The sequence below is a fragment of the Xyrauchen texanus genome, chromosome 39 (genome assembly GCF_025860055.1).
Source record: "Xyrauchen texanus isolate HMW12.3.18 chromosome 39, RBS_HiC_50CHRs, whole genome shotgun sequence".
Lineage (NCBI taxonomy): Eukaryota > Metazoa > Chordata > Actinopteri > Cypriniformes > Catostomidae > Xyrauchen > Xyrauchen texanus.
The window spans coordinates 455033-482431 of record NC_068314.1 but is presented as its reverse complement, the minus strand read 5'-3'; the positions used below and the strand labels follow the sequence as shown (position 1 = coordinate 482431).

Sequence of the window (27399 nt, the reverse complement as noted above, 5' to 3'; positions counted from 1 at the left end):
CTGTCAACAACACAATTGTGACCCGGATTTTATTACCTCACAAGCTCCTCCAAGGTTATCTCAGAATCAAGAGAATTGTTTTGCTCAGTAGGCAGTTTAGGGAGTTCTAATGGTTCCACAAATTTTCTAATATCTTCATCAGAGATCAAGATAAAATTCTTTAAAAGCATTATTAATATCAATGGCTGAGGTAAAAATTTCACTATCAGCTCTCCATGAGCTCTCGTGCTTTGGATATTTTGATGAATGAGGCATACTGTATGATCCAACCCCTAAGAACTGCCTTAAGATGTCTCCAAATATCTGCAAGACCAAGGTTTTTACACATCCTCAGAAGCATCACTGTTGCTCAAGGGGACTTACACACTTTTGCTTCACAATGATCAAGGACTGAGTCCATCAATAGATTAAAGCATCCTCCCCATTTTAGGTGCGTAAATATTAGCTAAAATCAACATTTGCCCCTGAATTTCAGCTAAAACAATAATGACTCTACCTAATTTATCATTAATCTGTTTGAGACATTTGAATTGTAGATGTTTATTTATCAGTGTAATGACTCCCCTGCTCTTACTTGATCCAGCACTAAAGAATGTCCACCCCATAGCTTCCAAACATTTTCAGCTTTCTGCAGGGAAAGATGTGTTTCTTGAAGAAACACTATATCATATTTATTTTGTTTAAGAAAATAAATAACCTTAATTCTTTTTATGGGATGCCCCAACCCATTCACAGTCCACATAGAGAGAGACAATCTGCTCATATTAACAACAGTGTGTCAAAAACAAAATTATAAATACCACATTCCAACATTAGTGCAATAAACAAACCCCGAACTTCTCCCAGAACCAAACAAACAGAAACAAAAAGGTACTCATTAACCCAACGAATGACGGTGCCAACCGGCGTCCATCCCTCTAAACTAAAACAATCCATGTACGCCTACGAGCATGAGACTGCTCTAGTCCGGTGTTTCTATACAAATTTTGTGAGACAGAATAACGTAAGTTAATGTCCAGTGAGTCAGGTCCACTAGGCTGTAGGGCAAGCGCCACACAATAACTCACTAATTCCATATACTTTATGAAGGATATTGCATGTTGGGGACAAGTAAACACTCTACGGCCATCCTTAGAATCTATTCTCAACCTGGCCGGGAACATCAGTGCAAAACGACCCTCCGTCGATGCAAAATTTCTTGAAGGAGTGTTATTCCACAAAACAAACTCCAGCCGCTTGGCAGAACCAACACAAAAAGAAACAAAAAGGTGCCCAGCTTCCTCAGAGAGTCAAGTGAATGTTCAGTGAGTCAGGCCCACTCGGCTGTTCCATTAAACTCACCAAATGTCTTACTCACACCATTGTCTCTATGAAGGATAATGCTGGCTGTGAACGTGAATATTTTGCAGCTATCCTTAGTATCTTTTCTTAATTTGGCCGGAAACATCAGTGCAAAAGCAACTCCCCATCGGTGCAAGAGTTTCTTGCCTTCCTTGAATCAACCATGTGCCTCTCCAGTCGAATTTGCAAAGTCTGGAAACAAGAAAATGCTTTGGTTCCTCCAAGAAAGGCACCTTTTAATCCCCGCCTCATGTAACACAAGATCTTTACTGGATGATATCAGAAATTTGGCCAGAATTGGTCGGGGCCTGTCTCCCTCTGTGGAACCCTGTGAGCTCGCTCGATTTCCAGCTTATGGCCTGTTATGTTGAGCAGACTCGGAAAGAGCTCGTCTAGGAATTTTACCATATCTTTCTCATGCTCATGCCTTTTCTCATTTCTCATGGTATTTCTGATATAACAACAACAACAACTGCCATTCACCACAATGCTTGTGCCAGGCTATGAGCACATTGAGGCCACTCAAAGTGTTGAAAGCCCGCTGGCAGGAGGTCATGGGGCAGACACTATGCTTTAGCCATCCGGCGCTCCGCTCATTGTTGTGAGTGTCACTCCTCTGCCCTCTGTTGTTGTTGGAGGGCAACTGCCTCCAACTGCCCAGTAGCGTCCTTCACGAGCCTCCTCCACAGAGGCCAATCTTGACACCGCTGGTACCAGTAGGTGGCAAGTCCACTCAGGTCCACATTCTCCTGTTCCTGTGCCTGTTTAGCCCCCTCAATCCAGCCGAACAAAAGCTGTTTAGCCATGTGGTGGCTGGGCATGCGGCCTACATGGCCCAGCCAATGCAGCCTTGCCTGCCGGAGGAGCTCACCGATGGGAATTGTCCAGATCTTTCAAGGATTTGTGAGCTCCTCACACAATCCAGCCTGGTTAAACCCAGGATAGATCATGGGCAGGCCAGCCTAAATGTTTATAACCGATGAATATGTTCCATTAACGGGGTCCATGTTTCACAAGCATAGAGAAGGGAGGGAATGACCATGGCGGAGAAGACCTGAAGCTTCGTTCGGAGCAACAGACCATTTGGAGTGATATCTCAGCTGCTAAACCAGAGCCGGTCATGAGCACACTGTCCAGGCATGGGAAACTTTCCACTCTCTCCACAATTGCTCTATCACCAGACATATATATATATATATATATATATATATATATATATATATATATATATATATATATATATATATATATATATACAACAGTTAGTTTTGGTCCTCGAATCTGATAGGACGAGAGACTTTCCATGAGCTCTGATGGTCTGAAACCATCAGCACTCAGACGCTTCACTGTGTGTGTATCACTCTGCTTGTGTTCGTGCTGTTCTAAACTAAAGTGTAAGAGTAGTGCAGACGTGTTAAGAGTTACTGTACAAGTGTCTTTTACATGTATTTTTTTATTTTATGACACTACACATGTTAGCCAGCAGGTGTTGGCAAAAGATAATTTTTGTGTGTAATATGAGCAGTTGGTGACATGAACTGAATCCGCCAGTCATTGTTTACATAGAACAGTGCTCTGTGATCACTCGTATTATGACTACTACACAACAGTTAGAAAATAGCTTTAAACAGATTAATTACACAACTCATTACTTACCTCATAATGGAGAACCACGCAACTAACTCCACCCCAACCAGAAAAAAATTCAACCCACTAATCAAACCTCTAACTGCTCCTCATGCACACAACTAACTCCACCCCAAATCACGCCTCTAACTCTACCCCAACTACATCTCTTACTCCACCCCAATCTCACAATAAAGCCCCATTCATCCCACTAACTCCACACTAACCACACTTCTAACTCTGCCCCAACCACACAATAAAGAGGTTTCAGAATAGGTCTCTTTTCAAATAGAATTGAATGATTAATGATGCCACAGTGATTCATAGAGAAAATGTCACGTATTATACCATTAAAATCTAAATGGAAGGAAACAGTTAATTAATTTGTTCCAGTAGTTTTTATACAGGTCACAGAGACACACCCTCTTTAGATAACTGGTAGTGAAGATTTTCATTTCACACAGACATGAGCGTGCAGCTTAGAATGAAGGAAAAAAAAACACATCAAATGGCCTTTTATTTGTGATTGACTCAAATTTAAGATGTGAGTACTCTCTGTTAGAGGAGGAGACAGAGAGAGAGAGAGAGAGAGAGATAGATAGAGAGATAGAGAGAGTTCTTTATACTCTAACCCTAACCTAACTGCTTTATTACATCAGACATGCACAGCTCGTGGTCAAAGCTCTTGGACTGTTCCTGAGGATAGACAAGTGAGGATGTTCTCCAAAATCCCTCAAAGACTCAGGTGAGAATTTTTCACTTGGTGAAGAGCTGAAACTACAGTATAGATCTGACAGTAGAGCCATGCACAGACTGATAATAATCAAACACATTTAGGGATTTATAATATCAATGAGAATAATGGTGCATTGGTAACAAAGTGATCACAGATCTGGATGAACACAAAGGTTGTACTCTTTAATTAGTGTACTACAAGCTGCCGTTGATTTAAAAAGGTATTTGCTATTCAGCAACAAATGAAAGAAAATGTTATTAAAATGAAATGCTGATACGGAAATTACTTCACTTTTCAGCTGCTCACTTTCATGTGCATAAAGTTTTCATGCATCAATGCATACTAGTCTGCTAGAGGGAGAAAAAACATTAAACTCAGCCAGAGACACAGTCACTCACTGGGTTAGTATGCACTAGTAGAAATATCTGAGCACGTCGTCAAGAAAGGTAAGTGGAAAAGAAATAGTACTTGAGGAGAGAGAGTTTGAAAAGTGCTGAGAGCAGCTCACCATCACCAATGAAGAGCTGTCAGAGCTGCTGCACCAAACGGCATATGTTCAGCAGAGCTCTCCAACACGGCACGCACACACTCCCTCTGGATATTTCACTCTAAATATTACAAGATATTGTTCTCAGTGTTTTACAAACATGATCATTTCTGCTTGAGCAGGACTTTCTCAAATGAGCTAATGTGGATATGAAACATCTCAGTGTCTCCTAGCAGCCACATTTTTAAATGATTCAAATCCTTATGGGCCTCAACCGACTGTATCCTCATCACTCCAATTCATTACTATGCATGAACATCATGCTAAAGCCTTTGAGTAACAGCCCTTAAACTCACTAAATTCAAAGCACAACAATCATAAATAAAACATTGGTTCTTTTCCAAAGCCTAGTTGTCTTGCTGCCTACGGCAGAATCCTAACTCTAAAAAAATATGACTGTTTAGAAACTCTCATACACATGTCGCTCTTCACGAGCACAACAGACTATAGATGAAATAACGGTTTACAGACAAGCACAGAGCATCGGCAATTCCGGGTTATTTTGGCACCTCAGAAAATAATTTCTCTCAATAGGTGCTTTGTTTAAATGAAGTTGAAAATGCCCCAAAAATGTTGTTTGTTGAGTAGAAACACCCTGTTTCTGAAATATTATTGAATATTTGAGATTCTTTACATTTCCATCAGGATAAATGGCTCTGGACAAACTCTGGATAACGACATAAATGATGCTATGTCATTGTTATCATGGCTCCACTTGTTAGATCCATTCTCCTTGCAACTGCTGAGGTTTCACAAAGTAATTGCACAATCCAACTCCAGTCCCAAACTGCTGTTGTTAATTTCCAAAATGAAACTGTTATGACAGATTTGAGGCCAAATATGGAAAAAAGATATATATATATACCTCCATGTAAGATTTTACAGGACAAGCCACCACCGCAACATATGTATGTATATAAAAATAATGATATGCTTCTAAATGAAGTCTTTGCATTTATTTTGAAGACTGTAAGTAACATGTTCAATCAAAACCCATTAAGTTTGTATATGGTGATATTGAAGTCCAACATAAGGCTATTTAATGCATGTGGAGCAATAATTTAAGCAGTAAAGATGATATTGCATGTCTAAAGGTAGTTTTATTTTTGTATGGCGGTGGCGTAGTGGCTAAAGCACAGGCCTGTTAATCAGAAGGTCACAGGTTCTAACCCCACGTCCACCACCATTGTGTCCTTGAGTAAGGCACTTAACTCCAGGTTGTTCTGGGGGGAATTGTCCCTGTAATAATTGCACTGTAAGTCGCTTTGGATAAAAAGCGTCTGCCAAATGCATAAATGTAAATGTAAACTTTCAAGAAGAATCTGCATTTACAATATTTATTAACTATAAACCAAAGTTAACTGCAGTGCTGTTTATAACCACTACTGAAAGCTGTCTGTGAAAACATCTTTGAGATAAATCAGAGCCTCATCATCTGATCTTACTGATGAGAGTAAACACCAAAGACGTGTTCAACATCTAGTGAAGGTGCAAACACAAGAGTGGAAGCTGTTACCGAAGCTAAGGGAGGAGTAACTCCCTTTTAAATGTTTAAATGTTCACCATGCACATGTGGGTGTGGCGTTCAGGTGTCCACACACTTTTGGCATGTAGTGAATTTTAGAAGGCAGCATAATACTGCTACCTACTGTTTGGAACAGTGTGTCTATGATGCATAAAAATGCTGTCTATGTAGGCAGCTCACTAGAGTTTGGAGCAGATCCACTATAATCAGACTGTCAGTATTGCGTGCAGCAGTGGGGATTTCTTTAAGACTGCAAGGGAAGCTCAGCTTCCCCTATAATGTCAAAAAAATAATGGTCAAATATGTACTATTGTGTAAACAATTTATTGACTAAAAATGCGTTAGAACACGTTCATCTCGAAGACGAGTTCGTTCAGAATCAGCTACATTACATATAGCAGGTCGGCTGACTCGATTTACTTCTCATACATTCCCGTAGCGTCAGTGCATTTCCCTGTTGAAGCCGAGCGTCCATTGACTTCAGTGGGGCTGCTCTGAACAGTTTTTTCAGTGCTCGAAAATAGACGGTCATTGGATAAATGCTGTGATTATGTCCCGCCCACGGACGCTCAGCGTCTCTGGGGGTGAATGAGGAGTGGGCTGGCCCGGACTCGGGCTTCAGCGTGATGATTGGAGGATCTGTCGAAAGACTGCATCTCCTTTTGATTGACAGCGAATCTGTACTATAAGAAGTCACTGAAGCTATTTCAGGCTCAGTCCCATCGCGGATTTCTCAAGTGTAGTCGAAAGACAAACTGCTGCAACCTATTTCTTTATATTTGTTTGGCGAAATTGCTAGTCAATTTGCATAATACATTTCACACAATTATACACCACACTCCTTGTTTCAGTTTTACCAAGTTTAATATATTTTGTTTTAGAGCGTTCGTTCGTTCGTTCGTTCGTTCATTCATTCATTCATACAGTAGGCTAGGCTAGCGTCGTACGGGTGAAACTGCGCACGATGGCAGACGGTGCTAATATTGTCGACCTGATTTTGGCGAAGCCATTTGAAGTCTTCCTTACGAGGAAGACCTCGTAAGGAAGACCACACCTAAGATTGATTTAGTGCAAAAAATAGGGTAAATAAGTTTATAATGTAGGCCAAAAATGAGCATCCCCTCTTTGAAAGACCAGCAGCCGCCACTGGCGTGCAGGTCTTCCTATGAATCTCTGAACGACTCTGACCTGAAGATGCTTCAAAGAATCTCTCTCACTCAATCAAGACAGTGGATTGTGTGTAATTAATGAAGAACACTTTTAAAACAGCCCTTAATTTGGCCATCCCTCACTAATGACTTCTAAATATAACCGCATTAAGACGGAGCCACTCGCCTCGCAGGCTGCATTAGATATTCACCTCCACACTGGTCACGGCATCGCTGCTCATTTATTTAAAATGGCTCAGAGCTTCAGAAGAAAAGTGCCTCGCTCATCATAAACCCCTGACACACATCACAACGACAGGCACCCGGCAGACTTTTCTATTAGTATTCCTTTAAAATGAGCTTGTATCTGCTGATGGATCTCCTTGACCGCTCATCAGTTTTTGGCCAATGTGAAGAAATTGGTGAAGCTATCCTTATGAGTACTTTCCATAGACATAATGATTTTTATACTGTACAAACTATAGATACTATCCCCTAAACCTAACACAACCCCTAAACCTAACACAAACCCCAAATCTACCACAACCCCTAAACCCAACATATCCCCTTAACCCAACACAACCCTTAAACCCACTACAAACCCTAAACCCAACACATCCCCTAAACCTTACACAACCCCTAAACCCAACACAACCCCTAAACCCAACACATCCCCTAAACCTTACACAACCCCTAAACCCAACATATCCCCTTAACCCAACACAACCCTTAAACCCACTGCAAACCCTAAACCCAACACATCCCCTAAACCCAACACATCCCCTAAACCCAACACAACCCCTAAACCCAACACAACCCCTAAACCTTACACAACCCCTAAACCCAACACAACCCCTAAACCCAACACAACCCTTAAACCCACTACAAACCCTAAACCTTACACAACCCCTAAACCCAACACAACCCCTAAACCCAACACATCCCCTAAACCTTACACAACCCCTAAACCCAACATATCCCCTTAACCCAACACAACCCTTAAACCCACTACAAACCCTAAACCCAACACAACCCCTAAACCTAACACAAACCCTAAACCCAACACAACCCCTAAACCCAACACAACCCCTAAACCCAACACATCCCCTAAACCTTACACAACCCCTAAACCCAACACATCCCCTAAACCTTACACAACCCCTAAACCTAACACAAACCCTAAACCCAACACATCCCCTAAACCCAACACAACCTCTAAAGCTAATACATCCCCTAAACCTTACACAACCCCTAAACCTAACACAACCAATAAACCTAACACAAACCCTAAACCTACCACAACCCCTAAACCCAACACATCCCCTAAACCCAACACAACCCCTAAACCCAACACAACCCCTAAACTCAACAAATCCCCTAAAGCCAACACATCCCCTAAACCTTACACAACCCCTAAACCTAACACAAACCCTAAACCCAACACAACCCCTAAAACCAACACATCCCCAAACCCAACACAACCCCTAAACCTAACACATCCCCTAAACCTTACACATCCCCTAAACCTAACACATCCCCTAAACCCAACACAACCCTAAACCCAACACATCCCTTAAACCCAACACAACCCCTAAAGCCAACACAACCCCTAAAGCAACACATCCCCTAAACCCAACACAACCCCTAAACCCAACACAACCCCTAAACCCAACCCCTAAACCAAACACACCCCCTAAACCCAACACAACCCCTAAACCCAACACATCCCCTAAACCCAACACAACCCCTAAACCCAACACACCCCCTAAACCCAACACAACCCCTAAACCCAACACACCCCCTAAACCCAACACAACCCCTGAACCCAACACAACCCCTAAACCCAACACAATCCCTAAACCTAACAAAACTTTCTGCATTTTAAAATGTTCAATAAAACATAGTTTAATATGTTTTATATGCGATTTGAATTATGGGGACACTAGAAATGTCCTCATTAATCACATTTATAGCATAATACTCTTGTAATTACCAGTTTGTACCTCTTAAACCACCCAAACCACACACACACACACACACACACACACACACACACACAGGAGTTAGATCTTCCTCATCTAAGCTCATATTGAAAAATCACAAGAGAAGAAAATGGTAATAAAATGTTGACATTAAATATTGATTTGTATGTGGGATGAGCTTTACTGTTCCTGGAGAGAGAGAGAGAGAGAGAGAGAGAGAGAGAGTAGAGAGAGAGAGAGAGAGAGAGAGAGAGAGAGAGAGAGATCGCTGAGCTCTGCATCCACCCACACATGGTTCAAAGTTTTGTTTTTTTCTCTAAAGAAATAAGACACAAGACTTGAAAATCATCCACATAAATCTCCTTATCTCATCTCCTTGAACAGTTTTATATAATTAGTTATGCTTTCATTTCAGACTGCAGGCCACTTCTTGTCAACTGTCAACTATTAATTGATACCTAGAATGTAAAAACTGGAAACACTTAATAATGGTTTTTACTATTAAATAATTAATAAAAATTACATAATTCTTAGCATATCATTAGTTAATGTATATTCAAATAGTTAGACATATGAGGTAATGTGCTTTTTAATGTTTAATTTTGAATTTAAAGCTGAAGTATGTAGAGATGTTGGCAAAAAAGGGCAAAACAGTAATTCACTTTATTCAATTACACAAGAGAACAATAAATACATTCAATCTTTAAGCAAATCAGCATATTGCTCAGGTGCCTCAATAGCATGCACAGTCACAAATAAATACACAAAAGAACAAGGTTGTACAGGGTTACAGCTTACCAGTAGCAAAGGGAAGTGGAAGGGGTAGGCCAGCTGTAGGCTTTCTAATTTCCCAACCCTCTCCGATGCTCAAGCACACACACACAAGTGTGAAGATTAATGCAAATAATAAAGCACGGCACTCAGTGCGGACACACCACCAAATAACAACAGCAGCTAGCCTCCCCACTCCAGATCCCCGAGCTCCTGCAAGCACAAAGAAAAATACAAATAAAACTATAAAACAAATCGCAAAAGAAGTGTGCATTCACCAACATTAGTTGAGAACAGAGCTTCAAGCTTGCACAGGAAAAGATTCCTATACAAATAAACAAAAAAACAAAAAAGAAAAACAACAACAATCTAATACAAACTCACTCAAGCTTCATCAATCAGCATGAGAGGGAGTAATGAATGCAAAGCAAGTGATGAGCAAGAACTGCAATCATACCTACAGGTAAAGTCACTGCAAACCATACCAGGTCCGGTCGCTCATCATGTAAGATTGCAGCAGCTCACTCGCCGACATAAACAACGTGATCCAAACAAAACTAAAATAAAATTGATTGTGAGTCAGTACACACAATTGGAATGTTGTTGTATAGAGGCTAAGCAACATACCTGTGAACAGTATGCAGCAGCACACAGCAGATGGGACAGGAAGCATTCAGCACTATCCTAACGGCAACATGTAAACCGAGATTAACAAACGCATCTACACAGAGCACAGAGCAGAGTTTACAAACAGCTACCACACATACCTTCGGCGGCAACGAATGACGTCACACAAGGGGCGGTAACAACAATGACACACATCCAGGTAGCCGAAACCACCTCTTATATACCCAAAAGAAAGGACACCGATGAGCTCAGAGAATTCCCGTGACACAGGTCGGTTTAGCCCATCCTGCTACACTAACAATTCAGAGGTTCATTTTCTCGGCAGCTGAAAGAACTGTGTTTCTATGGCACTTTGAAGATTGCTCTGTTTATTTTGAGTTTAGACTCAACCAGTGGCGTGAGCAGGGGCTGTGACTATCTCTTTCTTTGACCAATGCCAGACATTACATAATGCTTCATTGCTCACTAGTTAATGTACATTTTAATAACTTGAAAAAAAATGGTATTCATACATTGTTTGACATTGGACGTTTTAACATCTAAGAGTTTATCAAATGTCATATACTGAATAACTGATCATTTGTTAATGTACATTTCAATGCTTGCAAATGTCCTTCATGCAAATGTTACTGAACAGAACTGAATACTTCTGGAAATGACTGAAAAACAGAAATAACTAGCATTAAAGTGCTTAACATAGCTGAATACTTGTACTGAATCAGATTGAGTACTACTGGAGATGAGTACTGGATTTGACTAAATATTATTCAATATCCATAGCTAAATAAAACATGAGCTGAAAGTCATTTCAAATACATCTCATTGAATCAATCATGTATTCAAGACAAAAAACAAACATTATTCCATGTTGCAAACAGAAATTTGAGTCATGAGCAGATGATCATTGAAGACTGCCAAATGGCTGAAGATCTGAGAGAGTTTATCAAAAGGATAAGATGTTCATCTTGCTATAAAAGAAAAATAATGAATTCATCTGTACCCTTTCAATGTGGAACATTCTTGAAGAATTTACTCTGAGAACCGCAAGAGCCAAAACCATGACACAAATTCAATAAGTCTAATCATTTGTTTTCATTAGAGCTGCTGCAGTATGAGACTCTGATGCTGACGTTCTATAGGAGCCATTTCTATATGTGATGCAAATTAATGAGTGCAATATTCACACAAACAGTATTCTTCACTCGACACTCATAACAACAAACTGGTCAAGAATCACACAGAAATGGTCAATGACAGTTTACAGCTGAAGAGTGTCATTTCTTCACCACTGTCACCAAGTGGAATTGCTAAAATACAGTTTTTTCTAAACATCCCCATTTCCCATTGCTCAATCCCACGCCAAACTCAGGCCATTAGTCAATATTTGCTGTGTTGAGCTGGTTGGGTCGCTCAAACAAACAGGGATGTTTTATAGTGTCAGTGTCACACTCTTCAGAGAAATCAACATGTGAATGTTTTACTTACTGTCGTATCTGCTGCACATTACACAGGGATACTATTGCGTAACAATATGAACAAATTATAATTCCCCTGTAACGTCTGTAAATAATGTCCCCTCACATTGACTTCTTCACAACATCTTCCCAATTTCAACTTAATCTCTTCAGAAAGTCTCTTCCATCAGAGCTGAGAGATGAGAAAAACTGAGCAGTGACATTAACATGTCATCTTTAGTCTGCCATACGAGAGGGGGTTTCACCTCAAATACCACTATGGGTTACACCAACTAGTCGACAAAGACATTAGTTTTGGCACTAGTTGACATGTTTGGGTCTGTAAAAAGAAGTCGTGGGTCACATGACTTCAGTTGTACAGTAAAGTGTATATGAACTTACACGAGAGTGAAACAAAATTTAAAGTGACAGTTCATCCAAAAATGAAAATATTCTCTTCATTTATTCACCCTCATGTCATCCCAGATGTGTGTGACTTTCTTTCTTCTGCAGAACACAAATGAAGATGTTTAGAAGAATATTTCAGCTCTGGTGGTTCATACAACACAAGTGAATGGTGACCAGAACATTAAAGCTCCAAAAATCACATAAAGACAGCATGAAAGTAATCCATAAGACTCCAGTGGTTTAATCCATGTCTTCAGAAGTGATATGTTACAGTAGATGTGGATGAGAAACAGATCAATATTTAAGTTCTTTGTTTTTGCTATAAATTCTTCTCCCTGCTCAGTAGATGCTGATATGCGTGAAGAATGTGAATCACCATAAACACAAGAAGAAGAACGTGAAATATTGATCTGTTTCTCATCCACATCTACTGTAACAGTTACTGGGTGAACTGTCCCTTTAACTCAGAGTATGTTGTGTTCACAAAGCACATTATAAGAAAACCACACTCTGTGGAACTCAGAGATGGTCTTACAACATTTAAAGTATCATCCTTTAAATTTAAATTCTTACAAAAGGCCCTGAAAGTGTCCAGAGACTGACAGAAACTGAAGTGAGTGGCACATGATGTGTTTTACACTGTTTTTGACAACAGAAGCAGCATAAATCTGATCATGAAGAAGTGATCATGTCAGCTGTCCACACAGAACTGGACTTTATTCATCAGGCAGACCCTTTCCTCAACAGTGCATGTAAGGCACACAGTTCCAACCCTCAACCGTGGCGCTACTAGTGTCATAGTTTACCAGTCTGCAGATCTACAGGAACCTTCTAGAATCAGATGCAACATCTCCACCTACAGTACCGACAGTGTGTCGCATTCTTGACATGATGGACCTCAAGTTGAAATATTGCATCCGTGTTTGTTACAATAATTGTGTTAAATTGGATCACACCAAATGTTCCTTGATCTTGAGTCACAAGAGCTGATTAAACTATTAATACATACTGTAACTTTCACAACTCAAAACCTCCTTTCCTTCCAAACAGAGCTATTATTGAAACCAAACTGCTTTATCCACTTGTTCTGAACTTCTGCAGATGAAAACATCATCACATGATCTTCTCATTGAGTGATCAGAGATGTCACCGTCCCGTCACAGTGAGGTAATGAGGAAGTAGCACAGTTGCACATAATCAAGTTTATTCACCATATGAAACAAGTCAATTGGAATTATTGATGAATTTGTCTAACTGCACATCTTTCAAGGGTTAAATCTGCTTTTCTGATGATGCTTTGCCTCCGCTGAATTCAGGACAGATCCATTCAGAGCGCACGCGTCGTATGCAGTGTTGTCAGCAGTACCGGTACTTCCTGCCATGTTGATACTTGAATAAAAAAGATGTACGTCACCAGAATCTCTGCAGAACCGGTAGAACAGAGCAACTCAACGCAACTCTGATACCTGCACGATGACTGACGCACACACGGCTGATTTCAAACGCTCATACAAATGTAACATATTTGGGGGAAAATTCATGCACAATTTAAATGATTATGAAAATTAAATGAAAATTATGATTTGTCTTAGTGTGATTATTAAACCAAGAAAAGCTGCAATATTTGTATGTACGAGCTGTGTGCTTTAAAATGAATCAGGGTACCCCCAGGATCCTCCAAATTAAATTCAAGGCTTTTTAAGACCTTTTTAATACCATTTCAAATGAAATTTAATGCCAACTTCGTACCCATTCCGACAGAAGTATGAGGGGAAAATGTCAAATTTGTATACATTTTGAACCCTAGAAAATTATTATGTACAAGTAGGTTACTTGAATTAAATAAAATATTTTATTTAAATTATCAGTTGTATCTTTAATTTATATAATTTAATTAATTATTGTAAATCACACATAAGGGAGTTTTTATAATAATGTTATAGGCTAATAAATTTTTAATGACATAATTATGTTTCAACTTTTTAAATAATGTCTGTCATAAATAAATAAAATTTATTTTGAAGCAATATTCTCATCAGCTTTTACATAGCCTACTTAAATCTGCATAATTGTGATTTTTACACCAGGGCGTTATTTACTTTTATAAGGACAATTTTTAAACCTTACTATATATATATGCACTCTCTTTCCTGTCAAATTCTTACATTTGATCAAATTCAGTTTTAATAATAAGGGCTGTTATCAATCAATTGTAATAAATAATTTTATGAGATTGATGTTTAAACAAATAATATAAAAAAAATCAATGATGCCTTTAAACAATAAACCAATAGGTGGCGGCAAGTGACCGTCTTAATAAATGAATCATTGAGTCATTCATTAAACCGATTCGTTCAAAATGCTGAATCATTCAATAACAAAAGACAGCGCTTAGGGTTGCTTTTCTTTTGTTCTATTTTCATCGGTAAAATAGAACAAAACGATAATGCGTCTAAATTGTAAGTGACTACATATTAACTAGGCTACTTGTTTATTAAACTATACATTCAATGTAACATTTGCAATCTTGATATTATAGAACAGCTCAATGAATTTCTTCATTATTGATAGCCAGAGCTGTTAATCAGTAACCGAAGAGGTCTGTGCTGCACAGAACAGAACAATAGGTGGTTGGCGCTGGCAAGCAGTACTACACGCGGTGTGTTTGGCACCCTTCATATGGGAGTCCAGGGCTGTAACACCCATCGTCGTTAGCTTAAAAGATTTCCGGCACCAACAGCAATAGGCCTCGCTGTCATTTCCTGGCACAGACTTGACCCAAACGTAATTCGGATTCCTTGGCCACAGCGGATTAAACCGACACTTTCCCATTTTAACAGACAAACTAGGCTAACTACTATCTTGGTCTGTACGGTCTGTACCTCACTTGCCTAGTAACCATAGTAACGGGTGCGCACACTTTCGCGCTTTCTGCTATGACGTGGAGCGCGAGGTGCACTCAACGTTACGCTGCATTATTTTTTTAATTATCCTACATTAACAGTTAATTTTGTTACGGTATGAACAATCCTAGGAAAGGCAAAAAAAAAAAATATAAGACCTTTGTAACGAAATCTAAGACTTTGTATACCAAATTCAAGGCTATTAAGGCCTTAATTTGAGATTATCAAATTTAAGACTTTTTCAAGGTTTTTAAGACCCGCGGGTACCCTGAATGTATGAGCCGACCGCTCATACACTAGAAACTCCACAGATATTGAGTTTGCATTGTATGAAATGAAAGAGCAGAGCATTAATCCACTGTGAAGCGCATATTACATGTATATATATAATTAAATCTGCACAATATACACTGGCCTGTACAGCAAACTGTTTATCCTAAAGTACAAACTGAAGAAGCTGCAACAGAAATATATCACAAATGTATAGTGTTATGACCCTGAGGAATATTGTGTGTGTAACATCTCTGGAATCTTCTGCCTGTGTGTGTGTGTCTCTTTCTGATTGGCTCTTACACCTGAATTGATGTCAGCTCCTGATTGGTCCAGCTGGATATAAAAGTCCTGTAAAAGCCACGCCGCCGCCACGTATGTTTGCTTTTCCACCTGACAGGTTCTTACTGCCAACCTTTTGGTGTTTTACCTGTGACTCTTTCAGATGTGACTTTGGATTGTATATTTGAACTTTGCTGACTGGAAAGTCTTTGTAAATATATCATGTAAATAGATGCTAAACTCAGGAAGTAGGGAGTCCGATGGCATTTTAGTTCATTGTAAATCTGTTTTCTTTGTTTATTTGGCTAGGGAGTTATGATAATCAATGTATTCTCTTTTACTTGTTTGTTTCAGTCCGTAAGAAGACGGGGAACTTGGAGTTTTGTATGTCGGCCTTGTTAGCTCCTTAGGTTTAACACTTTTTTTTTCTCTGAATAAATGTACCCTTATTATTCAGTAAAGTCTCACAGAGATTTTCTGTTGTGTCCTGACCCTAAACAGGTCGTAACAATAGTAAAATGTATTATTCATAATAATAAATCAATACAAATGAGCAATTGCTGTAAAAGCTGTTGCACTGAATAAATAAACATTGCAATGGCATGTTGAAAATAACTGATCTGTTTTCATTTGTTAAAAGGTTTTGGAATTAATTTGATTGGCTACAATGTTGATGATTCAATAAAATTAAACTTAAAACATGCAAGTAAAAAAAATAGATTTTGTGAGAACTCTAGTATGTGTGTTCACTTTAACTCGAAATGCTGATTGAACATGTCCTTTATTGGTGGATTTGTGAAGAACAGTTCACACTCATAAGTGTTTCCAGCTCTGAACAAGCTCTTCCAGATCATTTAAAGAGGAGAGACAAACTGATCTGCAGCCGTTACGACAGTGAAGTGAAGCTGCTGTGATGTCATCACTGATGTGAATGAGAATGCATTATGGGTTATTCACAAACGGAAACGATCAACTGAGGCTTGCGATGCTTTTGGGAAACACAGCCCTGACCTGCTGAAAGAAAAAAGCTTAAACCAGCCTGAGTTCTTTTTTTTCTTCTGATTTTAGCTGGTTTAAGCTGGTCCAGATAAAAAAGACAATTTAACCAGAGATACCAGTTAACCACCTTCAACAGGTCTATCAGCAGAGGCATATGTCTAAACTAACACATATTCAATTAAAACCCCAATAAACATCAGTGTCAGGTGTCAGCAGGTTTAGAAGAGCTCGTCTTACCTGTGACGGAGAGTTCAGTCGTCCTCCTCACCACAAAAGTCCCAAACTGTAATTCACACGTGTAATTCCCAATGTCATCTCCCCACACGTCTTTAATGGAGAGTAAATCTGCTTTTCTGACGATGCTTTGCCTCCACTGTTTCGGCCGGCATTCCTACATACATAAAAACACATGCTGTAATATGTGTGCGCACATTTTATTCTAATGAAATGTTTATGAATTGATTTCAAGTGGGCGGCTTTCAATGTTGTCAACAAACTGCTGCATAAAAGTTCAGATTGACAGCGTTTTAACAACAGCAGTAATTTCAGATGTGAATTGTGGCCTTGGCAGAGTACGCCAAAATGCCTGTCAATCAAATATTTAGCACTTATTAATTTCTATGTTGAGTAGATGAATTCATTATCAAGTCAGTGAACGTTGAGATTATGATGTATGAATAATAAAACGAGCAGCGTGTGTTTGTGTTGAAGTTCTGGAACACACACGAGCAGAGTAATTATCCATCCTTTAATTCAGTTCAGCTGCAGATGTTTCATTTAACACTCGTCTGATGGACTGAACGACACTTTCTCTTATTCTCTCCTTCTGTTTAGCCTAAGGATATGTAGGACCATTTCATCCCATATGCCAAAGAAATCTATTCTTTCTAAACCAGATCTGTGTGAATATACTGTAAATATAGTTGTAAACAGCACGGTTGAGAGAATTCTCTCTACATGCAGCATGTAGGCTACAGGGCCAGAAAAACCCATTTCATTTTAGAGACACATCTAAAGCGTATTTGAAAAGACTGTAACAGAAGCAAGAGGGGAAAAGGCAACTTTTAACACATTATTCATTTTAAAATATATCAAATATGGGTAAAAATGTCATTAGTTAAAAACAACAACTTGGGGATCTGTTTCACTCTTTCACTAGTTTAAGTGATCAAAATGTCAGTTTCATTAAAGAAAAGATGATGCTACCTTGTACCAGGTGATGTCTGGCTCTTTTCCCGGCTGTATGTAATCATCAATGTCTGGACACAGAATGTCTTTGCTTTTACTCAACTCGGCTTTCTCAATGTATCTCATCTTGGAGTTGTAACAAGGACTCGTGTCATTCTCCGCCACCGTTAGAGACATCGACACTTTCATACAGTACGTCGAATTCCTGCGAAACACACAAGAACAACATTTTCAGCACAACCCAGTAAATACTGCCACTTTATTCACACTGAAAAAGGGAATTATATTTTATTTCTACTCTTTCATTGTTGAAATGAATCTTTACATGACTGATAAATGCTCAGTTTTAGGGTCTGTTCACTTTGACATCATTCTCAGCTATTGTTTCTTTGTTGGTCTTCGGTTCAGGACATGTGAAATCAGCAGAAATATGAGTGCCGAAGCAGCCCATTTTTCAGGTTTGTTGGAATGCCGTCTTCAGAGGACGCCTCTTACCGCCACAATTGGATTTATTGGAAAACAACTCCCCGAACAGCAGAAACAAACACAATGCAGAACTGAGAGAGACCGAATGCGCTGACTGAACAACAGCCAATGAAACAACAGAATGAAAACAAACGATTAAAATCCTTCTACAACACAGATTTGACCATGTTATCCTCAGCTTTAGTATTCCTTCTATGTGGTTTGACCTGCTGTTGAAGTAATGCTACACAGTTATCATAGCACTCAAAGAAGTCTTTCATTTACATACAAGATGTCTCGGTAAATGATTAGACATGAGTCTATAACGACACTGTTGTTACGTTCTAAAGCAGCTCGATTCTGATCATAGAAAGACAGAACAATAATGCTGAATACAAATAACTCAAATCAGCTAAACATATAATTACATAGTTATGAATCGCTCTCCATCTCTTTTGTTGTTGATGTCAAAGGTCGTGTGTCAGTTGGTAGAATCGTCAGATTAGACAGATGTCAACATGGACACAAAACTTTCCTCTTCAGTCTGTCATGTTCATAACTTTACATGCCCTGTACAATTCATGGTAATATTAAAATATTTAAATGTTTGATTTTAATGACATCTTTAATCACTTTTAATAACTATTTTTAAAGCACCTTTTAGCAATTTAGAACAAAGTGCTTCATAAAAATCAAAACACTCACAAAGCAGTAAAAGCAAGTAGATACAAATGATTTTTTAAATGAAACAGACACAGATTCCGCAGATCTAATATCACTGGACAGGCTGTTCCATAATCAGGGGGCATTCACTACAAACACACAATGACATTTAGTTGTACATCTGAATGTTCGAACAACCAAAAGTTTACAACAAGAAGATCTAGATGCCTGAAGGCGGCTGTGGCTCAGGTGGTAGAGCAGATTGGCTACCAATCGCAGGGTTGGTGGTTCGATTCCCGGCCCACACGACTCCACATGCTGAAGTGTCCTTGGGCAAGACACTGAACCCCAAGTTGCTCCCAATGGCAGGCTAGCGCCTTGCATGGCAGCTCTGTCGCCATTGGTGTGTGAATGTGGATGGGTGATTGGGACACAGTGTAAAGTGCTTTGGTAGCCTCTAAGGTTAAAAAAAAAAAAAGTGCTGTATAAGTGTAGACCATTTAAAGGGGATAATTGTTTCATAAGGTTTTAAATGTTTTGCTAAATGATCTGGCAGCAACCGGTGTAATGATTTAAAAACAATTAATAAAATCTTAAAATCAAACCTAAAATTAATTTGTAACCAATGCAAAGAAAACTGCTAAAATTGGAGTAATATGATTAAAAGATCTTGGTCATGTCAAAGTGTAGTTGAAGCATTTTGCACTGATTGTATTCATGTGTGGCAGGGCGGGACCGGGTCGTGATCATAAATTAGTATGAAAATAGAAGCCAAAATTTCTCACCACCTGCTAAATATTCAGGACCACTTAATTAAGTGCTGACTCAATTGACTTTGTTTGAAACCATGACCGATTATAACTACCTCTGTTTTATCAGTATTTAACTGCATGCCATTCTTATACCTGGTACACATGCCTGAAGAACAGTTGATTCAATGACAAATATAACTCCCAAAATTGGCCCTAACAGGGATCCTTGCAGAACACCATGATTTATAGTTGAAGAGGAGGACATCTCATCTCCAACAAATACTACAAATTTCCTATTCGACAAATAGGAAACAAACCAGTCTGAAGCCACCCCAGATATTCCCACCCATCTCTTCAATGTGTCAATTAAAACTGAATGATCAACTGTCTCAAATGCTGCAGTTAAATCAAGAAACACCAGCATCCTCTGCTATAAATAAGTCATTAGTGACCCTAAGTCAAGTCAAGTTAATTTTATTTGTATAGCGCCTTTCACAACACACATCATTTCAAAGCAGCTTTACAGAATATCAGCATTAACAGACGATAAAACTTTTAGAAGGGCAGTTTATTTTCTCTAAAACATGACTGAAAGTTCTCAAAAATATTGTTATGCTACATGACATCCAACAGCTGTTTAGCTACTGCTTTCTCTATAATTTTAGAGATGAAAGATAATTTTGAGATTAATCTATAGTTATTTGTAATGAAGGATCTAACGAGGGCTTCATCAGAACTCTTCTGGGACACATCCAGACATGGGCGAGCTATTTACTAGAGACAGCAAAGAAGGCCTAAAGTCCCAATAACTTCCACAAAAGTCTAAAGGAACAACATCTTTCTTGGTCACAGCAATTCTGGTACTGTATTGGGTCTCCACTTGATGTCCAAAGGCAAATCTGGATCTTGAAATAAAACTTGTAGGGAACCACTGATATAAATCATATTATTGAGCACTTTCATCGAAAATATATCAATGTAATAATAGTAATAACACTTTTCGTGCTATCATCAAGCACTATTATGAACAGCAGAGGAAATCTATTGTGTTTATGCAGCTAATTGAATGAATATTAATGACAATAATGAAGGAGATGAATGTGGGCAGACTGATATCTACAGGATAGAAACTGTAAAGTTCTGATGTTCACAGATGTAACTGCTCTGTAAGTGCTCCTAAAGTCTAACACCACTGGTGGAAATTTTAGTACAAGATTTATTACAAAGTCTATGATCAGCATTAACATTTCTTAATGTTTGTTATATCCTGATTTTGCTGTATTGACTGCATACACTTGAACTGACATGAACAGGACGTGATGATCATGTTATCTGAGACTCACAGCAGTTAACTGATCATTTGACAACAGCTCCATAGACTGAAGTATTGATGATGTGTATAATCCAGCATCATTCTTGCTGTAGTTCTTTTCGAGCACAAAACGAGAGTGTTGTAGCTGCAGCATGATGAGCGAGCGTTGATGGAGTTCAGTGTGCAGTCAGATTAAGAGAGGAATTTTTATGAGGCTGAAGATGTAAATTCACCATGATTTGAGATTATCAGACTCGTGTGCTAATGAGTTCCCTCAAGTTGAGTGCTGTGAAATATTCCAGTGAACGCTACCTGCTGGGAACGAGCGATCGTGTCAGAGGACAAATGACTGATTTTGTATTATTATTATTAATAAGACTAAACTTTTAAAAGGGAGAAGAAAACACTTCCCATACTGTATATTTTGTTGTTGATGTCAAAGATCATGTGTTCAATCAAACTCATCTCTAATTAATGCTCAAATATTATACCCACATGAACATGTTGTGTCACATAAAATCTATTAATAAAACTACACAAGGTCTAAGAAAATACATCCCAGACTACATTGAATACAGATCACCTGCAGTGAGAATACACATTGTGTAATGGGTTTTGTGTGGTGAAATATTGCAGTAAAATTCAAGGGACATTTAGAAATCAAAACTGACAGATTTCTTTATTTAACCTGTTTAATTTGTGTTCATAATTGTGTTTGTTGTTCGGTCTATAAAGTTCAGGGTAACATCAATAAATAAGATCAGGTTTATTCTTTGTGTTTATTGCCACTTGATGTTAAATGTCAAATCTGGATCCTGAAGCAAAACCAGTTGAGATCCAGTTTGTGAGTTGTATAACAAATTCCATTTTTCTTGTTTATAATCATTATTCTCAGTTGCTGGTAATGAATCATCATAATAATGAATAATAAGCCGTTGAAGTGTCAGCCGACATGAGCATTTGGGTTTGTTTGTTCATCTTAGTGCATGATCCCAGTATAATATTAACTCATAATCCCACACTCATCAAAGCATAAGGTACGAACATGAGCACATTCCTTGAATCTCACGAAAAGTGGGTCAGCACGTGATTAATGCCATTTTTGACAAAACCGTATGATCACGTTTGATTCATTGTTGGAAATATTAGGAGTTTGGAGGAGAATTTATCATGGTTAATTAGCAGGATGAAGACAGCACTTGTGTGGGAATAGAGGCGCATTGGTCCGATCATTAAACACGGTCAGTAATTCCCTGTGAACGCCTACAGGGTCCTGACGTTCAGAGAGAGATGAAGAGAGTTTCCTCCTCAAACTCAGCAGTACTGCAGAAGAAGATATGTTCTACTTGTTCATTTACGTTCTATACAACATGATCAAATAGGAAATCGACACACTGCTTATGAATGCTCCAGTAACCTGACATCAACCTGGTCTGGTGCGACTGACACAGTTTCTGGACTTGTAGGAACAAGGAAGTAATCTCGTTCATATAAATCAGGGCATCCAACACAGGACTCTAATGTGGCTCGCGGGATGATCTGAGAGGAAAAAACCCTTTAAAACATTCATGCTGATTTAGCCTAATACTTCTGTATGATGATGTTATTTAGTTACAGCAAGGCAGACAACATTTTAATTTGCAGTGTTGAATGGATGTTAAATTAATAAATTTTTTATTATGCACAACATTCAGTGCTCGCAGAAATGCCTCGCATGTCTTAACTACATTCCCATGATAACCTATCCCACTGTGAAGTTTCTGCAAGTCTATCATGGCAGAAATTACTACATGGACCGGTATAAGGATAAATATTAGAGGTAATAACTTTTCAACTATTGCTGGATCTGTTTTCTGCAATTGATATTGTAAACCACAAGTTCCCCGTCTGTCGCTCACTTAGCGAAATTGGCAGACAGAATTTGCATGTCCTGCCCCGGACATACGGGTATAAAGCAAGGGAAATGCATCTGTTTCATTCAGAAATTTTCTTCAGAGCCGATCGGTTGTGTATGCAGCGAGCTGCGAGTCACAGTCTGTTTCCTCCCATTTCTGAGCGATTGCTGTTGGATCTACGGCGCATATCAGTGGCTTTTTTCCTTCTCTCACAGCAGTGCAGCTTGCCCCTGGGCGCTTCGACAGCGCAATTAAAAGAGTTTATTTCTCTAAAAGAGTTATTTTCTCTAAAAGCACAGTCACTCGGGCAGGCGATAGCCACTCTTGTGGTTCAGGAATGTCATCTGTGGCTGAACATGTTTGAGATGCGCGAAGTGGACAAAACACACTTCCTCGACGCACCTGTCTCCCAGTTCGGTCTTTTCGGCGACACCGTCGAGGACTTCGCCCAGCAGTTGTCAGCAGTTGAAAAAGCAGACCGAGGCCATATCTCACATCATGCCCCATCGCACCTCCAGTGCAGGCCATGCCCTGTCTGCCAGCAGAGGGCGTCCTCCTGCAGCACCTAAGAAACATACATGTATACCCAAAACATACCCCAGCATCGAGCGCCCTGCAGGAGGCACACGTCCCCCGTCTCACTAACCCCTTTGAGGACCCGGAAGGCTCCCAAGCGTTCCTGAGACGGATGACCCAGGGACCAAGACGTTTGCTCCGGAGCTGGTGAGCAGACCACTCCGTCCCCCAGTGGAGGGCCGGGAGGAAAATCTTCAGTTAAGTTGATTTTACCCCACCAGGTACGTCAAAAATAATCGTCCCCTTAGAGCCACTAGCACGGAGATTGGATGCATGGCTCTCGCTTCCCAATCCAAGTCTCGAAACGAGCATGGTGCCGCGGCACGCACCGTGTGTTCATCACCCCCTTGCGGCAGGTGTCCCGATGTGTCCTGGTCACCACAGAAGCCTCCAAATTGGGTTGGGGCGCCGTGTGCAAACAAGACTGCATTTATTTGATCCAAAATACAGTAAAAACATTGATATTCTGAACACTTTTTACAATTTAAAAGAACAGTTTTCTATTTAAATATATTGTAAAATGCAATTTGTGATCAAAGCTGAATTTTCAGCATCATTACTGCAGTCTTCAGTGTCACATGATCCTTCAGAAATCATTATAAAATGGTGATTTTCTAATATGGGCAATTTAAAGTGCATTTTACTCATTTAACCTGAACAGATATTTGCAAGCACAAGCTTTGTTGATGATAATGAGGCAGCATAAACACTAGATAAAATATAATCTAAACATTCATATTATTTTATATCATATTACATATCCTATTTATATCATACAGCATACAATTTAACCTCTTCCCAATCCTGTAAAATTAGCCTAAAACGCCTAATCAAGGCATACCCAAAGTAAATTTAAAGCTGTTCTTGAACCGTTTGGAGTACATGCATGGTTTTGGTCACATTTGAAAGGGGACACTCTGAAGTTTTTCTGAAGTAAGTGCTACTGATTTTGAGTAATAGAAGTTTGAACACAATGAAATAGAATTTTCTTTTTCCGCCTGAAATTTTTTTTGCATACAGATGCCTGCAGATGACTATAACTTGTAGCTATTAGCTTGAGAACACAATGGGATCACAGCATGAATCCTTACCTAGTCCAGGTTCAAATGTTATAACAATATCATAAAAAAATGAATATTTTACACATGTTTTTCTAAGGGTACACCCAGGCGTTTTACAAAAGTGCCTTTTGGATACTCCAAAAGGTCACTTTGGAAACCTAGGACAAAAAGGCTGCAACTTTTGAACGCTTCAACGTACAGTCATAATTGTGGGCTCTAATGAAAGATGACACTTAGAGCTATCATATTCCATATCCAGATCCACTATTAGTTTTGCTGACACAGAGTAACTGATGCATAAACACATTAGAGTGCCTTTTCCCTTCTTGAAACTAAATGTTGTGCATATAAAAGAGTCAAAACTAGTGCTATGGTGGACAATTTGTTTATATAAAAAATACACAACAAACTATTTACATTAATTTTTACATAAAGTATTTACAAACCATTATAAAATTGTACATGTTTCTAGCAACATGCCAGTCATTGTAGCAGTCACATTTGTGTACAAAGCACATAGGCACAACACAGGAGAGTACTTCACTGGTGTCTTTGCATGACACTGCCTGCACTTCAGACGACCAGCGGTGCAAGATTTGGTGATGTGCAACAGCCTGTGATGTGCTCTTCGTGGAGCAGGAGATACGGATCTGGCTGTGGATTGAGACCCCAACTCTGCCATGCTCCTCAGCAAGGGTCTCTCTGAAAGCCCTCCTCTCTTGATGAGGTGCTGTCCTGCTGCTCCACTTTATGTGGCCACTTGCTGAGTGGGGATAATAAATAAATGTAATTTACAAAGCTAGACACAACTTTTCCATCTTTTCTGTATTCTATATATATATATATATATATATATATATATATATATATATATATATATATATATATATATATATTAGTTTTTCTTTTCGAGTGTGTAAAAATGTATTATTGTATGTATATTTACTGTAAATACTGTATACTTTGCCAATGTACTATGGAACAAAGAGATGGGCCTACACCTCCCCATGAATTCAGCACTGTAACAAATAGATGGCCCTACACCTCCCCACCTCCCCGCATTGTAACAAATAGACTCTCAAACACAACATATATTCTTATTTTCAACTTATATTTATTGATTTATTTACTATATATATATATATATATATATATATATATATATATATATATATATATATATATATATTTTACAGTAAATATACAAAACATCTATATAGCATGTCAATAGATCTGAAACAAACAATGAACTAAAAACACGCACAAACGGTTCAAACACTCACTGAGGAAACACAGGACAAAGGGTAATTACAAAATGTGTATTCATTATTCAAACTAAAGCTTATTTATGCGGAATATACAGTAATATATGTTATAAACACAAGAAAACACTTACTTGTCCAGAGCCATGTCTCATCTCTCCATCTGCCTCTGAATCATCTGTATTGTTTTCAGAAATTTCATCTCCAAACTCAGAATTTTGACAATGAATGCCTTCTTATATCACATCCTGGGGTGAAAATCCTGTTTTTCGCGTCCGTTTCACCATATTTAAATCGCCAAATGTGTAAACAGTTCCAAAGCAGCTCTGCATGCATTTACGCGTGAGGCTACAGCAGTGGGTAAACTCGAGGAAACTTTGCGCACAGGAATAACAGAGCCGTCATCTAATAGTTCCACTAAAGCCGCATATCACTGTTTTCAGAATTTCATTGGCTATACGATGCGTCAGTCATTTCCACTCTTCAATGTAATTGGTTTGATCAGTAAACAAAGGAAAGTGGGTATGCCCTTACACTCGACACAGATGGTGGTTGGGTATTGAAGGCTGTGGACAGGACATGGAAGCTCCTATTGGGTCAAATGAGGTGTCAATCGAAAGGCCAGAGTGCGTGCTTCCATTTTGATACCGGATATAGGAAATGTTTACATCTGAACTGAAGTTATTACCGGTAATATGTGAAAGATTAGGCACAGCTGCCAGGTGCTTTGAAATGATGCAACAAGAGTCTGTGGATATTTATTGATGTAATACTGTGATTTGGACTAAACATTTTACTTGATTTGATCATTTGGACATTTGACAATGAAACAACACCGTTTTTGTCGGGAAGTTATGGCTCAGTGTACAACTATGAGGCATCATAGGTGAGTTGCCTAAATTTTGTTATTGGTTGTTTATATGTTGGTGGTCTGACAAAGATATAGATTGTACCTGCTGTTGTGATTGTATCTTAAAATGGTTTATATCAATAGAAAATCAAGAAATGTAGCTTTCCAAAGATATGTGGCATGTGTACCAATGTAACACACAGCTGTTTTGTTTATCGCATACTTTTATTTTGTACATTTAAGGGCCCGTCCGCGGGCCTAGATTTCCATGGTGTTAAATACCTGCTTTAGGAAAAACAGCATTTAAATGTAACTAAAACGTACTTATTAGGACATATTTCAAATGTCAATACTCTGAATCCTATCTGGCAAGTCTGGAAACAGTCCCACTAGTAAAATATGTACATGTTTATATAAAATAGCATGTCAATTAATGAAAACTAAAGGACTTACTCGTCTGAAATTGTATCCTCGGCTGGATCAAGTCGCTCTTCAAAATACAAATGTTCATCGGAGTCCCGCTCTTCTTCTGAGGAAAATGTGAACTCTTCCTTAATATCCTGGAGCTTTCTCATCTGTGTATTGTTGCAAATGCACAGAAAAATGAATTAAATGTGTTTACAATCTCACTGTCGGGAGCGTGTACATTTGTGTTGATCGTCTCAGCACATTAGCGTATGAATGGCGCGCTCTGCTGGTGGGTGTGATCACATTACAGATAATGAGATGGACCAGTAAAAACTGTACATCGCTTTG

The 27399-nt window shown here is 38.9% G+C and overlaps 1 protein-coding gene across 1 annotated transcript in view; it reads right to left on the bottom strand.

Annotated features, from left to right (window-relative positions):
- LOC127632445 (interleukin-1 receptor accessory protein-like 1-B) overlaps window positions 1-27399 on the bottom strand; it is a 443487-nt gene that overhangs the window by 255857 nt on the left and 160231 nt on the right. Inside the window, exons 4-5 of the mRNA XM_052111029.1 lie at window positions 17826-18012; window positions 16857-17010 (exon numbers count right to left, since the gene is read on the bottom strand). Of these exons, the coding sequence (XP_051966989.1) occupies window positions 16857-17010; window positions 17826-18012 (341 nt within the window). The remainder of the gene's footprint in view (window positions 1-16856; window positions 17011-17825; window positions 18013-27399) is intronic.